This window comes from Rana temporaria, chromosome 1 (assembly GCF_905171775.1).
Source record: "Rana temporaria chromosome 1, aRanTem1.1, whole genome shotgun sequence".
Classification (NCBI taxonomy): Eukaryota; Metazoa; Chordata; class Amphibia; order Anura; family Ranidae; genus Rana; species Rana temporaria.
The window spans coordinates 334,424,015-334,441,099 of NC_053489.1; the positions used below are offsets into that span (position 1 = coordinate 334,424,015).

The 17,085-nt window shown below is 42.1% G+C and overlaps 1 protein-coding gene across 1 annotated transcript in view; it reads right to left on the minus strand.

The window, feature by feature from the left end:
- Nucleotides 1–1,918: 1,918 nt before the first annotated feature.
- TSTD2 (thiosulfate sulfurtransferase like domain containing 2) overlaps nt 1,919–17,085 on the minus strand; it is a 43,290-nt gene continuing 28,123 nt past the window's right edge. Inside the window, exons 7-10 of the mRNA XM_040361075.1 lie at nt 14,809–14,927; nt 13,573–13,731; nt 4,083–4,221; nt 1,919–2,641 (exon numbers count right to left, since the gene is read on the minus strand). Of these exons, the coding sequence (XP_040217009.1) occupies nt 2,412–2,641; nt 4,083–4,221; nt 13,573–13,731; nt 14,809–14,927 (647 nt within the window). The 3' untranslated portion in view covers nt 1,919–2,411. The remainder of the gene's footprint in view (nt 2,642–4,082; nt 4,222–13,572; nt 13,732–14,808; nt 14,928–17,085) is intronic.

Consider the following 17,085-nt stretch of genomic DNA (forward strand, 5'->3'; position numbering starts at 1 on the left):
GGAACATTTAGAAGTGTTAGTTGTGCCTAAGCAGTACCCTCAAAATGTAATTTATATCTTCAATTCCTTGTAAAAAAAAATAGCAGTGCACTTTATGTGCTTAGGCATTTCTGTGCCTTCAGCTTCATAGCTGTATATCTGCAGTGTGATATCATCTAAGGCACTGCTGTCTTAGGCCCTGTACACGCGACCGGTTTTCTCGGCAGAATCCAGCAAGAAACTCGATGAGAGACGTATTCTGCTGAGAAAACCGGTCGTGTGTACACTTTTCGCCGAGAAACCCGTCAGGAAACTCGTCGAGCCAAAAAGAGAGCATGTTCTCTATTTCCTCGTTGGGCAATGGGAAAATTTGGCTCGACAAGTTTTTTGACAGCCGAACAAGGAACTCGACGGGGAAAACGATGTGTTTCGCCCGTCGAGTTTATCGGTCGTGTGTACGGGGCCTTACTGTCTGTGGAACAAGATTTGGTGATGTCACTTGTGACAGAACCCACTGTCACTGTGTGTTTTGCAAGGGACTGTGGGCGGGTCTCTTACCCACAGACTATGGCCCAGAAGAGACTGGAGACCCGGGGACAAGCTGGCATTGAGATAATGTAATGCAATGCTACATCCCTTCTCCCCAACCCCCCCCCCCCCTCTTGTTGCTGTGTCTAATTGTGTTGGTAAATGGCACATAGCATAGACAATGGTCTGGACTGGAGACATCTCTCCGCAAGGGATGTGTATTGAGAGGCTGCCTGCTTACCATAATCTCATTATGTTTATCTGTAGTCTCAATGTACAAGATAAACATTCCCATTGGTTGTTCCTTGTCCCCTACCCCCTCCCCTCTAAGACAAAGCTAAGGGGAGTGTCCCTAACTGTGTGTAAAAGTGTATGTCTTGTATTTAATAAACAGTTTATGCTCTGCGTGTTTAACCATCAAAACCTATGTGGATTGTCTCGTGATTGAGGGGTTAAGGGCTGGTTATGGCGAATCTGCAGGCTACGGGTGCGTTTGGAGGACAGGAGACACAGGTCTGGCGGATGTGCCCACCTGGGGTATTTGAGATCCGTCACATCACTACTATTCTCATTATTCTCCTTGCCGAGGAGAAAAGCATACCTGTGGACCTGCAGATAAGCATCCCTCTGTTTGTGCCTCATTCATTCTGTAGATCTGAGCTTTATCTACCGTTCTTGCTGCTGCTTGATCACTACCTCACCAGTCAACAGGGTGGCAGCTCTGACATGAGGAAGCAAAGCCCTGCTCCTCTACAAGATATAATGCAGTACAATGCATGGAAAAGCTGGTAATGAGATAAAATCAGCTACATGGAGACCACAGGCAGTACTGGTAACTACCGTATTTTACAGCGTATAAGATGACTTTTTGCATCTAAAATCATGCCCCAAAAGTCGGGGGTCATCTTATACGCCAGGTACCTGTCTGTCAGACGGCGGCCATCCATTATTCAAAAGAACGCCTCCTCCTCAGACTGTTCCATGATAGGCGGAACACTAATTTTCCCAGCAGAGCCTCTGTTCAGTGTTCCGCCTATCACGGATGCCTTCTCATCCTCGGCCGAGAGGACATCCGTGATAGACGGAACACTGAACAGAGGCTCTGCTTGGAAAATTAGTGTTCCGCCTATCACGGAACAACCTGAGGAGGAGGCGCGGCTTTTGAATAATGGACGCCTGCAGCCTGAGAAACTCTGCAAACAGGAGAAGGTAGGAAGATCGTCGAGGCAGGCATACTGGCACAGTGAGGCATGTATAATGGCACAGTGAGGGGTGGTCTTATACAGTGAGTATATCCCAAAACCAACATTTTAGCTGGAAAATTAGGGGGTCGTCTTATACGCCCAGTCGTCTTATACGCCGGCAAATACGGTAGTCCTTTGTCCTCAGTGTAATGAAATCTTGCAATAAATTCAAGAACAGAGGTAACTTTTTTACTAATTGGAACCAATAAGACTTGATCACACATACAGTATATAACTCAGAGTAAGAATGGCTGATGCTGTTTTTTTTAGCATAGAAAGTAAACTGTATAAAAGTAATGTAAAGGCAAAATAGGTTTAAAATAAAGCCTTCTAATAATCTACAAAACACCTACTCATCAATTTATGGCTTACTAAAATTCATCTGTATTAAATATAATTCCATTCACCTAAGTAAAATACTCATAAAACTGTGCAAAATCTGCACTCTTGTAAAAGCACTTGTGTTTATTCTTCCAAATGCAGAACTGGGTCTTCATGTAGAATACAGAATTACATCTCCTCTTGATCATATATGTTTAAGAATGGTATCAGCAATATGATCATAAAGCTGCATATAAAAGGTTGTTCAATTCCATTACTAAAGTATTATTTTATATTAAAAACCCCTGGATTAGACATATTGATAAAAGGCAGTTCAGTTTAAAGAGTTTCTTTTGGAATCTTAGGCCTTTTTTGTGTACATTCACATTCTTCTTTGAAATGTTGCTGGTCTCTGTCACACTGATTGCTAAACTCTTTTGCCTGGCATGTACGACAGCAGGCAGTTAGCCCTTGCCCCTGGCATTTTGTGCAGGTCAGCACCAGCTGGCAGCAGTGATAAGTAGAGCATAACCTGTATTTGTCCCAGGCTGTACCACAGTAATGGCAACCTAGTTAGAAAAACAGGTGTGAGAAATTCATTATCAAATAGTACATACACAGAAGTACCAGACTATAAATGATCTTGTTTTTAAAAGACATAATATACTGTAATATTTATAAATGCATTGGTTACAAAAGCCCACAATCCACTACTTTCATGACAGACTAAAGCCGGCCATAGACGGAGCGAATTTCTTTCCTGCAACCACGGGTTGATTATTCGTTTTTCTTTCCTTCCTCCACAGTTGGAAGGAGAAAAATTAGCTTGGTCAACTTGGGTACTTTCAGCCTGCCCATACATGGTTAGAATCTTGGCCAGTTCAGAAGAAATGATCTATTGCAGGGTTAAAGCTGGCCATAGACAAGGTGGATAGAGGAAATCCCCAGCCAGAACACTGTATTCTGACAACGGCTTCTGCTGCCGCCGCTGATTGAGAAAAGTTTTCCAACTTGTCTGTTTGACAGGAGTTGATCTATCGATTGTCTTGTGTTGAACAGGGAGGGCCACACACAGATAGAAATTTGCTAAGTGAATAATATATATGCTGTATAATATACTATCCCTGTTTACTGTATCCTATTTATCTGGCTTTTTACAAGTTTGAACCCCCCCCCCAACTCTGTTAATTGTAGCATCTGGTTCAGTATTTGGCTCCAATGAAAATTATTTTGTCACTAATTTACCAATCACAATTCCAAAATGCACAAAACATTGGGAATTCATAGTTTTAGGTAATAACAGGGGTTTTTGACTCAGGGAATATCTGATGATCTGAGCCCTCCCCTGAGCTGGGGAAACAGGAATGAATATATTTCCTTCCCTGCCTAAACAAATTGGACCTTGCTTTATACAGTGGAACCTTGGTTTATGAGTAATGCGGTTAACAATCATTTTGAAAGACAAGCAACTTATTTTTAAATTCTGACTCAGTTTGCCAGTGTTGTCTCGCAAAATGAGCAGAATTCAAGCTAATGGGGTGTGCAGTACCGCATTTGGCCAGAGGTGCGGGGGCGCCGGTGACACTCAGAGCGGTTCGGAACAGTTCGGAGCCGTTAGGAAATACTCAGAATCACTCGGAAATACTCAGATCCCGGGCGTTTCCAAGGGTTTCTGAGGTCAGCCGAGCTGTCCCCAAGCATTTCCGAGGCTCTTCGGCGTGCCCCCCCCTCTGGCCACATGCGGTATTGCATGCCATTGAAGTCAATGCGGAACAAATTATTTTCATTAACATTGACTTCTATGGGGAAACTTGCTTTGGTATGAGAGTATTTTGGATTACAAGCATTCTCCTGAAACGGATTATGCTCGTAATCTAAGGTTCCACTTTATAGGGTTCTATTTTTGCCTTCCTCTGGATCAAATGGGTACAGGATTCTGTATATGGAGGTTTTCAAATTGATTACATTTTCAACCTGACATAAGATGCAAGTATATGTTACAGTACTTACTTGATATGATGTCATTGTTAGAAGAAATGGTATATCGCCCATCAAAAACAAACAGCTTTCCCCTGAAAAAGCCATCTGGGAACTGTTCCAGATATTTATGGATGCCCCCCTTCAGCTGGTAGACTTCTTTACAAACAGCCTACAGAAGGTATAAGGAAGAAGAAAACTAAAATACTATATATGCTTCTTACAAATCACTATATGAGGTGACTGTAGTCAAATTAGTGCACTTACAACAAAAACAACAAATATTGATTTTGGGAAGTGTATAAACCAAGCACTGTGCATAATACTTATTTAATTTGCACTAACATTACAATTATCAGGTCAAGCTTTTGCAGTGTCCCCTTCTCCTTAGTCCAAATGGGCACTGTTTGGACTGAGAAGAAGAGGACATCCCGAAAGCTTGTCCTGAAATTGTAATATTAGTGCAAATTAAATAAGTATCATGGACAGTACTTCTTTTTTTTTTTTTCGATGTTTATAAATACTACTGCCAATTTCAGAATAACCCCTTCCCACTAGCCCCGACATCCCTTTGAAAGGTTCTGAACATCGGGGGTGGGAAAGATCGGCCAATCACCTGACCACTGTGATTGGCGGTCATAGTGGTCAAATGATCAAATCATTGGGAGCCGGTCCTGCCGGCTACCGATTATTAGCAGGGACTATGAGCAGTCTTTCACAGCTCGGTCTCTGTGCTGCAAGGCTTCATGTACATGGGACATTTTTACAACTCTTTCACTGCAATAACTGGCCTTTAGGGTTAACTGGTCCAAGTCCCTACTATTTCCAATCAATCAGGCGGCTAGGGCTACACCCCCCTCCCCCCCTGATAATCCCCTTCAATGGGTGGACTCCTTTAAATACTTAGGGGTCAATATTTCTACTCAAGCTTCAGACTTTATTTCCTTAAACCTCACTCCGGTTCTTATTGATACCCAGACAAAACTTAAATCATGGAGTAATTTGCCTTTGTCCATCTGGGGACGAGTCAACCTCCTTAAGATGAAAATCATCCCCAAATTCACCTACCTCTTCCACCAATCCCCACAATGGGTGCCTAAATCCTTCTTTAAAAAACATAACCAGATTTTCTCTTCCCTCACCGCCCAGATACCACCTGTCGACCTTGATGAGGCCAAAGACGCAGGGTGGCATGGCATTTCCAGACTGTTAGAAATACTTCCTTGCTGCGCAGTTGGTGACTGCGGCCTGGTGGCTACTCCCGGACAAAACAAACTTGTATACTGTGTTAGAAGCTATGGTGGTTGGCTCACTGGAAGCCCTTCAACTTCTAATCTATAGGGGTCCTCGTGCCTCCTACCTTCTAACCCCCTTCATGCATACCACCATACGAGCTTGGCGAGCAGGACTAGTTATTGAAAAATGCTAACACTCTGAGGTTTCCCCGAATTCCCCGATCTGTCTGAACCCCAATTTACCCCATCTTTACAAACTTCTAGACCAGGGATCCTCAAACTACGGCCCTCCAGTTGTTGTAGAACTACACATCCCATGAGGCATTGTAACATACTGTAATAAATAAGTAGTGCTGCGCTGTGTGATAGGGTAGATGAATTAAAGAAAAGACAGTTGCTATAACCGATATGTGAACATTAAAAAATATAAAATTGCTGATATTGGTGATACAAATGACATCCAATCAAAAATACAAAGTGCTCAGTGATATTGAAGCATGCACTGCTATATAGTAGCAAAACGAAAGCAACACACATAAGTGATAATAACAAATCGCATCAGTGTCCATGCAGAAAAAACGCAAAAATCAATGCTCTTTAAAAGATCAAAATATCAAAGGAACAATCAACAATAAAGTGCTGGTGCTTATGCCGAAATATTCAGCCTGAAGGTGGTGCAGAGAAAGAATTCCAATATCCTTTTGAAGTTTTAGTGAGGGTGTCCCCTTACCTTACTGCTGTAAGGTAACAGCATGTATATTATAGCCAACAGTGTTCCAGTCGTTTCAGAATGTAGTGTGTCCCAGTGAACTGTAATCTCTCTCTGTGGATAAAGTCCCCCTCAGGAGTCACGTCCAATGGACAACAATGACCCTCACCCAGGGAGGTAAAAAGCGCCAATAGTGCAGTATCGTTTAAAAGTTTTTAATAATAAAAAAGGGCATACATTATGGTACTCACATGGATGCAATAAAAACAGGCATAAAAACAAGTGGCGAGTTCGCAGGCGTCACCTCCGGTACCTCTTAGTGGACTCTGGACTCTTACGCGTATTCGTCACGACACGCGACTTCTTCAGGAGTGGTGAGAGGTACATTATGGATGCATTATATAGTATAGTATGGTGGGAATTCATCCAACCAGACGGTCGCCATTTTCCAAACAGGCAAACTCCAGGAATTGGGGCGGCGGCCATCTTTCGAAAACCGGAAGTGGGGCAGGGGCCATTTTGTTGAAGATCTAGTCATGGGACCAGAAAAACAAAAAAAAAAAAACGTCCCCTGAAGGTAAAACCAAGGTCAGCGGACAAAAAATATACTGGATGGCATGGCGCAGTCCATGGACCATCAGCCCTGTCTCCGAAAACAGTAGCAAAAACAGGAAACAATTAAGATCGAAGTCTATATTCAAGCCCCGAGGTGCAAAAGTATCAAGGGTAAAAATCAAACGTGATTCGAGCTGGCTCAATATCCTAACTTTATGGCTACCTCGCCAATGTCTCACATAGGGCTCTATATCCCAGATTTTCAACTGTGTGGGATCTTTATTATGATGAGTGGCAAAATGTCTCGATACACTATGTTTATCGAAGCCTTTGAGAACGTTTTGAACATGTTCTTTTATTCGTATTCGCAACAATCTTTTTGTCTGACCTATATATTGCAGTCCGCAGCTACATTCCAGAGCATACACTGACCCCTCTGTGTTACAGCAGATGAATTATTTGATTTCATATGAGTCTCCTGTGCTTGTTGAAGTGAAATCTTTCTTCTTCTCATTAGGTCTGTGTGTTCTCAAACATGCAAAACACAGTTTACACAGAAAAAAACCTTTCCCAGTGAAAAAAGAAGAAAAGCCACTCTTAATGGGATCAGGGACGCTTTTCACAATTTTATCCCTAATTGTAGGGGCCCTTTATACACAAACTTGGGGAGAGGGGGTAGAACATTTCCCAAATCCTTATCGGGATGTTCCAATGGCGTTTAACAATTTTTTCAATTTGTTTGTGTTGTATGGGGCCCTTTTATCCCTATCGGCCAACAGTATGTTCCAATGGCGTTTTAACAATTTTTTTTTAATTTGTTTGTGTTGTATGCTGTAGTCAAAGATAATGGGCACCAGATCTTTTTGTGCTTTATGTTTGGGTCTATCACTCATTAGAACTTGCCTGTCTATAGCTGCTACTTCAACGATTTTTTGGTTGATGAAGGAGTTATCACCTTTTGTATGAAGCGTTCCCCCATATCATTAGCTTGGATGAGAAAGGTATCTTTATCTGTACAGTTTCGTCTGAGACGCATTAGTTGCCCCTTAGGTATGTTATAAAGCCAACTTTTATGGTGGCAGCTTTCTAGCGGCAAATAGCTATTTCAATCTACATCTTTGAAATGAGTTTTGGAACGTAATACATTGTTCTCTTGTTCGATTTCTAAATCCAATCTTTTTATTGCTGATTTCCCAAGAAAGTTTGATGTTTCTATCGTTGATGTTTAAATCTTGCAAGAAATCAAGCAAAGTCTATTTTTCACCCTTCCACATAATGAATATATCATTAATATATCTCCTATATGTGGACAGATCTTCAGGTGGTTCAGAGAATATTCTTTCTTCTTCCCATTGAGCCATAAAAAGTCCAGCTACACTAGGGGCAAATTTGGCCCCCATGGCTACACTGGTCCTCAGGAAGTAGTAATTGCCGCCATACCAGAAATAACTGTACTTGAGGCAAAAATCCAAGCATTTAACCAGATATTTGCATTGAATGCATGGCAGTTTGGAGTGCTTCCTTAAACCCCACTTGACGGCTTCACACGCTTGATGATGTAATATAATAGTGTATAATGATGATACATCCGCCGTCGCTAGCCAAAAAGGTCCGTCTTTCGGGATATTTTCTAAATGCTGTAACAGATGTTTAGTATCTCTAAGATACGCTCTTGTATTTTGAACTGCTGGCTGCAAATAATAGTCGATGTATTGGCCCATCCTTGCTGTGAGGGAGTCGATACCATTTACTATAGGTCTAGGTGGTGGATTACCACTATCTTTATGTATTTTAGGAAGTGAATACAAAATAGGTGTACGACACGACTTCGGAATCAGATACTGTGCTTCTTTTTTATTCAGAATATTTCTCTTTAGTCCTAAATGGACAGTCTGTTCCAGGGCTTTTCTGCACTTAAACATAGGATTACCTAAAAGGCGGTTATAAGAATTGGTGGGGCGCCCATATGATTCTCATGACAATAGAGGATATCCACAGGACATATATGAACAAAGAAGAAGCCCTATGAGATACGACGATCGGAGAGATGGAGATGGCAGAGGTCCACCACCAAAAGGTGCCCATCGCCCACAAGAAAGGAGTCTCATCCCCACTCGAAACTACTACGCACCTCTAAGCCAGAGACCTATGGAAGACAGATCAGATAGACACCAGTACCCCAATCGTAAAATACATAAAGATAGTGGTAATCCACCACCTAGTCCTATAGTAAATGGTATCGACTCCCTCACAGCAAGGATGGGCCAATACATCGACTATTATTTTCATTATTTACAGCATTTAGAAAATATCCCGAAAGAAGACGGACCTTTTTGGCTAGCAATGGCGGATGTATCATCATTATACATTATTATATTACATCATCAAGCGTGTGAAGCCGTCAAGTGGGGTTTAAGGAAGCACTCCAAACTACCATGCATTCAAACGCAAATATCTGGTTAAATGCTTGGATTTTTGCCTCAAAAACAGTTATTTCTGGTATGGCAATTACTTCTTCCAGAAGACCGGTGTAGCCATGGGGGCCAAATTTGCCCCTAGTGTAGCTGGACTTTTTATGGCTCAATGGGAAGAAGAAAGAATATTCTCTGAACCACCTGAAGATCTGTCCACATATAGGAGATATATTAATGATACGTTGACATTGACCAGCTCGAATCCCGTTGTATTTTTACCCTTGATACTTTTGCACCTCGGGGCTTGAATATAGACTTCGATCTTAACCACTTAAGACCTGGACCATTATGCAGGTAAAGGACCTGGCCAGTTTTTGCGATTTGGCACTGCGTTGCTTTAACTGACAATTGCGCGGTCGTGCGATGTGGCTCCCAAACAAAATTGGCGTCTTTTTTTTCCCACAAATAGAGCTTTATTTTGGTGGTATTTGATCACTTCTGCGGTTTATATTTTTTGCGCTATAAACAAAAATAGAGCAACAGTTTTGAAAGAAAAACAATATTTTTAAGTTTTTGGTATAATAAATACCCCCAAAAAAGATATAAAAAAAAACATTTTTTTCTTAGTTTAGGCTGATACGCATTCTTCTACATATTTTTGGTAAAAAACAAAAAAAAAACGCAATAAGCGTTTAAAGTTTGCGCAAAATTTATAGCGTTTACAAAATAGGGGAAAGTTTTATGGCATTTTTATAAAAAAAAATTTTTACTACTAAATTTTTTTGGTGACTGCGACATTATGGCGGACACATCGGACATTTTTGACACATTTTTGTAATTTTCACAGCAAAAAATGCTATAAAAATGCATTGTTTACTGTTAAAATGACAATTGCAGTTTAGGAGTTAACCACTAGGGGGGCTGTAGGGTTTATGTGTGACCTCATATGTGTTTCTAACTGTAGGGGGGCAGGGCTGGACGTGCAACGTCACTGATCGCCTTTCCCTATATCAGGGAACAGACGATCAGTGACATTGCCACTGTGAAGAAAGGGGAAGGTGCGTTTACACACACCTCTCCCCGTTCTTCAGCTCCTGTGACCGATCGCGGGACTCCGGCGGTGATCAGGTCCGCAGGTTCCGCGGCCACGGAGCTTCGGACCGGGTCACGACCCACGGCTGGGCACTTAAAGGGGACGTACTGGTACGTGCCTGTGCCCAGCCGTGCCATTCTGCCGTCGTAAATGTGAAGGAGGTGGTCCCTCAGTGAGGTTAATTGTTTCCTCAGTGATTTCTAATCTTTTTACATTTAGTCATCTTTTAATTTCCTCTATTCTCCTTTAAGGAAGTACATGTGTATGAGCACTGTATAGTGGTCTATACATGTTCCTTTATCTCTTATACACATATTCTATCTACACATGCCCCCTTTTTAATATATTCTACTCGTATGTGCAGTTTTAGATAAGCCAATTGTCATTATATGGTCCGCATACGTCATATCCGGTCCTTCTCCCCCCCCCCCCCATTTAATTATTTACCAATTACCCTAATTCTATTCCAATAATTTATACCGCCTTGGATACTGTGTCTCACTGGCTGAGACTAAGTTAGTTGTTCACATACCGTTATTATTGTTATCCTTGTTTTTATTTATTGCCATTGCCCCACTTTCATCATTGTAGAATATGGCAGCCACGCCACTTCCGGCGCCATCTAGCTCCACTGGTCCATGTAGGCTAGATCCTAAAAAATCTACTAGAAAATGGCCGCGGCCCCACTTCCGGTTTCTCGGAAGATTGCCGCCGCCCCATTTCTAGGAACTGGTTTACCAACTGAGGCGACCATTGTGATGTTTATTTCTCATTTGTGCTACTGTTTTCGGAGACAGGGCTGATGGTCCATGGACCGTGTCATGCCATCCAATATATTTTGTGTCCGCTGACCTTGGTTTTACCTTCAGGGGGCGTTTTTTTTTTTTCTGGTCCCATGACTAGATCTTCAACAAAATGGCCACCGCCCCACTTCCTGGAGCTTGCCTGTTTGAAAAATGGCGACCGTCTGGTTGGATGAATTCCCACCATACTATACTATATAATGCATCCCTAATGTACCTCTCACCACTCCTGAAGAAGTCACGTGTCGCGACGAATACGCATAAGAGTCCAGAGTCCACTAAGAGGTACCGGAGGTGACGCTTGCGAACTCGCCACTTGTTTTTATGCCTGTTTGTATTGCAGCCAGGTGAGTACCATAATGTATGCCTTTTGTATTATTAAAAAAACTTTTAAACGATACTGCACTATTGGCGCTTTTTTCCTCCCTGGGTGAGGGTCATTGTTGTCCATTGGACGTGACTCCTGAGGGGGACTTTATCCACAGAGAGAGATTACAGTTCACTGGGACACACTACATTCTGAAACGACTGGAACACCGTTGGCTATAATATACATGCTGTTACCTTACAGAAGTAAGGTAAGGGGACACCCTCACTAAAACTTCAAAAGGATATTGGAATTCTTTCTCTGCTCCACCTTCACGCTGAATATTTTGGCATAAGCACCAGCACTTTATTGTTGATTGTTCCTTTGATATTTTGATCTTGTAAACAGCATTGTTTTTTGCTGTTTTTGTGCATGGACACTGATGCGATTTGTTATTATCACTTATGTGTGTTGCTTTCGTTTTGCTACTATATAGCAGTGCATGCTTCAATATCACTGAGCACTTTGTATTTTTGATTGGATGTCATTTGTATCACAAATATCACCGATTAATATTTTTTGATTCACATATCAGTTATAGCAACTGTCTTTTCTTTAATTCATCTACACTATCACACGGCGCAGCACTACTTATTTATTACAACATTTTTGGGTTTGATACACCTTCAGTGTTGCAGCAGTATTCCCTTTCTATCTTTTTCTTCCCCTCCCCCCTTTTCTTTTCCCTCCCCCGTCCCCCTTTCCCTCCTCTTTGGTAGCGTGGTAATATCCTATCCACTATTGTAACACACTGACATTCACAGACATGACTAGGCATGATGGGAATTGTAGTTCCTGAACAACTGGAGGGCCGTAGTTTGAAGACCCATGTTCTAGACCCTTACGCATGGACCAAGTATGATGTTAAACTCATATCTCACATTGTGTCACATAATTCCCTAGTTCCCTTAACTCAGCTCTCCTCCCTATATAAAACATACCCAATCACTATCTTTTTCGCTACCTCCAACTGTCCGATGCCTTTACGGCACAATTCCCACACTCCTCATGTATTGTGGCCCAGTCGGAATTGGAAAGGACCGAGAAACCCACCTCACATTTATATGCACATCTGATCTATGTGTCTCTCCTGCCCCTTGACAAACTTTGGTCTCGCTGGCAGCGAGATGTTCTCGCACTGGACACTGACGACTGGGACGATGTCTGGGATTTCCCATTTAGTTCATTAGTTTCTATTCGTGACAGGCTGGTACAGTATAAAATTGTACATAGGGCATACTTCACCCCACACAGACTTCACCAGATGGACCCTGCACATTCCTTGGAATGCTTGAGGTGTGGGGCCTCGCCAGAATATTTTTCCCATATTTTCTGGAGTTGCTACCAAGGTCCAGCAGTATTGGGGGGGAGATGCTTGAGTTGATCAACAAGGTTGCATCAGTCACACTTCCATTGGCAATGGAGGTGTGCCTTCTGGGACTCATAGAAACCATTATACCGACCATGGCTAAGCGCACACTGATTGGTCCATTACTTTTTTACACCCGGAAAAACATTGCAATGTAGTGGAAAAAACCTACTTCCCCTTCCTTAGTACAATGGAAACGTTTGGTTAATAACAGCCTTCCTTTGTATAAAGATACCTACGTAAATAGAGTACGATAAAGTCTGGCGTACTTGGTTGCTGAACCTGAAACGGCCTAGCTGATAGGGTTTTATTTTTTATTTATGACCTGTTGAGGTATTGGCTACCATCTGGGAGTGGGTTGTAGTTTGTATGGGCATCACGATTGTCTGAAGTTACTATTGGATGTTGAGCTTGATTCCCAAGTTTAAGTCCTGAACAAGTGGATACGGGTCACATCAATGTTGTTTCCTAACTGTTACATTTACAGAATTGTACTGTAACACCATAAAGGTTTTGTGTACAAAATCACTTACGTTGTATGTGTGTTTGTTTACAAAATATGCAATAAAAATTATTTAAAAAAAAATGTCATCAGTGTTGATAATAAGGGCGTTGATAGTCTGCACAGCATTATTGTTTGCCCCCCCCGCGCCCCTCTCCATCAACACATTAGCGGAGTGATGGAGAGAAACTGAGGGAGAGGAGAAACACTGGCATACTAGTCGGTACTATTGTGGAAAAGTATTTCTTCTTGTGTCGATGCTGCCACATTATGTAAAATTATTAAAATAGTTGTTTACATTTTAGAATGCGGTGCCTTGAGACTGTCCATATTTTTAAAGGATGCCTTGACTGAAAAAAGTTTGAAAAACACAGAAATAACCAATAGATGGAGGAAAGGAAAGGGCAAGAAAGAAAAAAAAGGGAAAAAAGGAAAGGGGGGGGGTATTTTATTTTATCTTACAATAATTTTCTCACCTTTGATCTGAGGTAAGCAGAACCACGTTCACAGCGAATTCCTCCTGTACAGTACATTAACACAGTCTTATCCTTAAATAAGTCCAGATTTTGATCAACATAGTCAGGAAAGTAGCTAAATTTCCTGATGTCTGGAGCCAGGCAATTCTGGAACTGCCCCTATATAAACACACAGAACACATTAGACTAATAATACAGGCTACTATAAAAAAAAAAAAAGGTTCATGCTGGCAAATCAGTATATTCAACACAGTAAATCATTCTGTATTCCAATTATTTCAAGGTCTATACTGTACACAGCTCTGTAAAGTGTCGAAAACAGGGTGCATCTTATGTTCGATATGTACCGTATTTATCGGCGTATAACACGCACTTTTTTCCCCCTTAAAATCAGGGGGGAATCGCGTGTGCGTGTTATACGCCGATCCCTGCGGTCTGAGGGAAGAGGAGCGAGCGCCGCTGAATTACATAGAGCCGTGATCTCCTTCCTGTGTATCCGTCGCGCACAGCCACGCCTCCTGGCCCCCCATTGGACCACTGTACTGTCCATTATATGAGCAGGGGCAGGAGGCGTGGCTGTGAGTGACGGAGCGCCGGTTACACAGGAAGGAGATCACGGCTCTATGCAATTCAGTGGCGCTCGCTCCCCCTCTTCCCTCGGAGACAGCAGGGATGATCTGACAATAAAAGGTGAGACTGCAGATGGGCACTGAACAGGCAGGGCATTTTGGCAAATGTATAGGCTGCAGATTTTTTCCTGAAACTTCCCTCTTAAATTGGGGTGCGTGTTATACGCCGATAAATTCGGTATATATCTTAGTGAGAACTTAATTTTGGATTCAGAAGATGAATTTAGTAATGTCTAAATGTAATGCTGAATTTCCGTATTTAAAAAAAGAAAATTTTGTGGTTAAAAGGAACCTGTCAGAATAGAAATATAGGAGCCATCATTGCTAACTTGTTTTATCTGGTGCAAGCTCCAAGGCTGCCATTCGTTTAATTTACTTTGCATGTTGCTGACCGTAAAAATAAAAAAATAATATATGTCTGTACTGCTCTACTGCAGACATTCCCCGATTGACAAAAGGTAAGGAGGAGCTAACTTTGCCAGGTTATGACATCAAAGCAACACGCACACATCCTTTCCACTATAAAGGAGGGACTAACTTACTAAAACAAAAAAAATTCACAAAAATCTATTTTTTAAATATTCAGCGGATACATTTTAATACTTACAATTTTGCTTTCATAAAAATTCCGGCAATCCAGCAAAATTGTGTCCTTGTGTTCATAAAGAGATGCAGACAAATATTGTTCCACTTTTTTATGAAACTCCTCCGGAGAGAGATGTATAGCTGTACAGACAAAATACAATGCCATGATAAATAAAAAAGTCACCAGCATCGCAACGGTTACACCATTGATTTACATCTACTTTATACTTCCAACAACAAAGTTTGCGATGACCAACGGGGTGGGGTATGGCTGTGGGTGCATTGTGTGCCACCCCCCCAAAAAATATACCACCAGCCGCCACTGGTATTATCTAATGGCCTAGAGCCCAAAGTACAAAAAGGAGTATTAAGCAGTGTTACACAAACAGTAACCCCACAAGTTGGATGTCCAGGGACGCCACTTTTTGTCATATTTTTATGGACATCCTCTGTTCATGTAGGTAAGCTTATACATAGGAAGCACAGCATCTATCATGGCCTCCCAGGACGCCACCGTAGGCGACTCTGTTGAAGTCCACTTTAGCAGAATCTCCTTTTTAGCATAATACATAAGGTAAGAAATCAACAATTTTAAATGATGTGACCATTGTGCGTCATCATGAAGTCCTAGCAAGGCTAAATCTGGTGAGACAGGTAATGATAGTTGTAAGCAAAGATTAATCAACTCAAAAGCCTCTGACCAATAAGGAACAAGCTTTACCACTTCCATACAAGGCCATAGTAAAAGGACGCCGGCAGGAACACTGTCTCTATGGGCGGGCATCATATGACGTCCACCTGTTCTTGGCACATAGTGCGGCAATCGGGGATGAGGAATGTCACTCTGACACAATCCTTCCCCAATCAGGGTAAAGAGCCAAAGAAATTGGCTCTTTACCACGTGACCGGCTGTGTCCAATGACAGCCGGTCACAGAATGTAAACAAGTGGCGGTAACCAGCTGTTACCGGGTTCTCCTTCTCACATACCGATTGTGTGTGAGGAGAAGATTGCGCTAACAGATAGTTACCACCTACAGTACACACCGATTGCCCCCCCAGTAATAAAGAGGATCTGTCACCAGCCCATCAAAGTACCAGTCACCAGCCCAGAGTAACTATCTGCAGTCCATCATGGTACCAGAGTACCTTTCCCCAGCCCAGAGAACCTTAGTACCTATCTGAAGACCATCAGAATACCTATCTGCAGACCATCAGAGTACTCAAATACCTGTCACCAGCCCATCAGAGTACCCAAGTACCCGTCTCCAGCTCGTCAGAGTACCCGTCTCCAACCCATCAGGGTACATCGGTACCTATCTGCAGCCCATGCTTGCTTTCCAAAATAGGGTAATTTTTTTGGCAATTCCTCTGTCCTGGTGCTCCAGGGCCTTCAAAAGTGTGAGGGGTCATCAGGAAATTATATGTGTAAATTATGCTCCTAGAACGCCTGACGGTGCTCTGCATGTTGGGACTCTCTATGTGGCCAGGCTGTGAAAAAGTCTCACATGTGGTATCGCCATACTCGGGAGGAGTAGCAGAATATGTTTTGGGGTGCAATTGGAACTATGCATATGCTGTGTTAAAAATAATTTTATTATGACAATTTTATGTAAAAAAATAAAATAAAATGATTTCTTAATTTTCCCAAGAATTGTGGGAAAACAAAAGACAACTTAAAAAAACTTGCCATGCCTCTTTCTAAATAACTTGGACTGTCTACTTTTCAAATAGGGGGTATTTGTACAGTCCTGAAATTTCAGGGCCTCAAGAAATGAGAGCGAATCAGGTGTGATCAATTTTCAATGATTGGCACCATAGCTTGTAGACTCTATAACTTTCAGGCCGGGTTCACACTGGTGCGACAAACGCTCCGACATTGGGAGCTCATGTCGCATGACCTGTGAAAATCAATGTTTCCCTATGGGAGCCGTCTTAACTGGTCTGACAAGTCGGTCCGACTTTGAAAATGCTACCTGTACTACTTTGGTCCGACTTTGATCCTACTTTAGCCCATTGAATAGCATTTAAGTCTTGCCCTTAAAATCCATTCCCCTTAAAATCCATGCCAGACCCAAGGGCCTGCTATACTCTTGGAGGGGGAACCCAAGTCGGATCCCTGTTCATTGAAAGTTGGACGTATGTCAGCTTCAAGTCACAGAGCAAAGTCGGATCCAAAGTAGGACGGCTGTCGTGTCTTACCAGTGTGAACCCAGTCTCACACAGACTAAATAATATCCACTTATTTGGGTTATTTTTACCAAAGATATGTAGCAGCATACATTTTGGCCCACATTTATG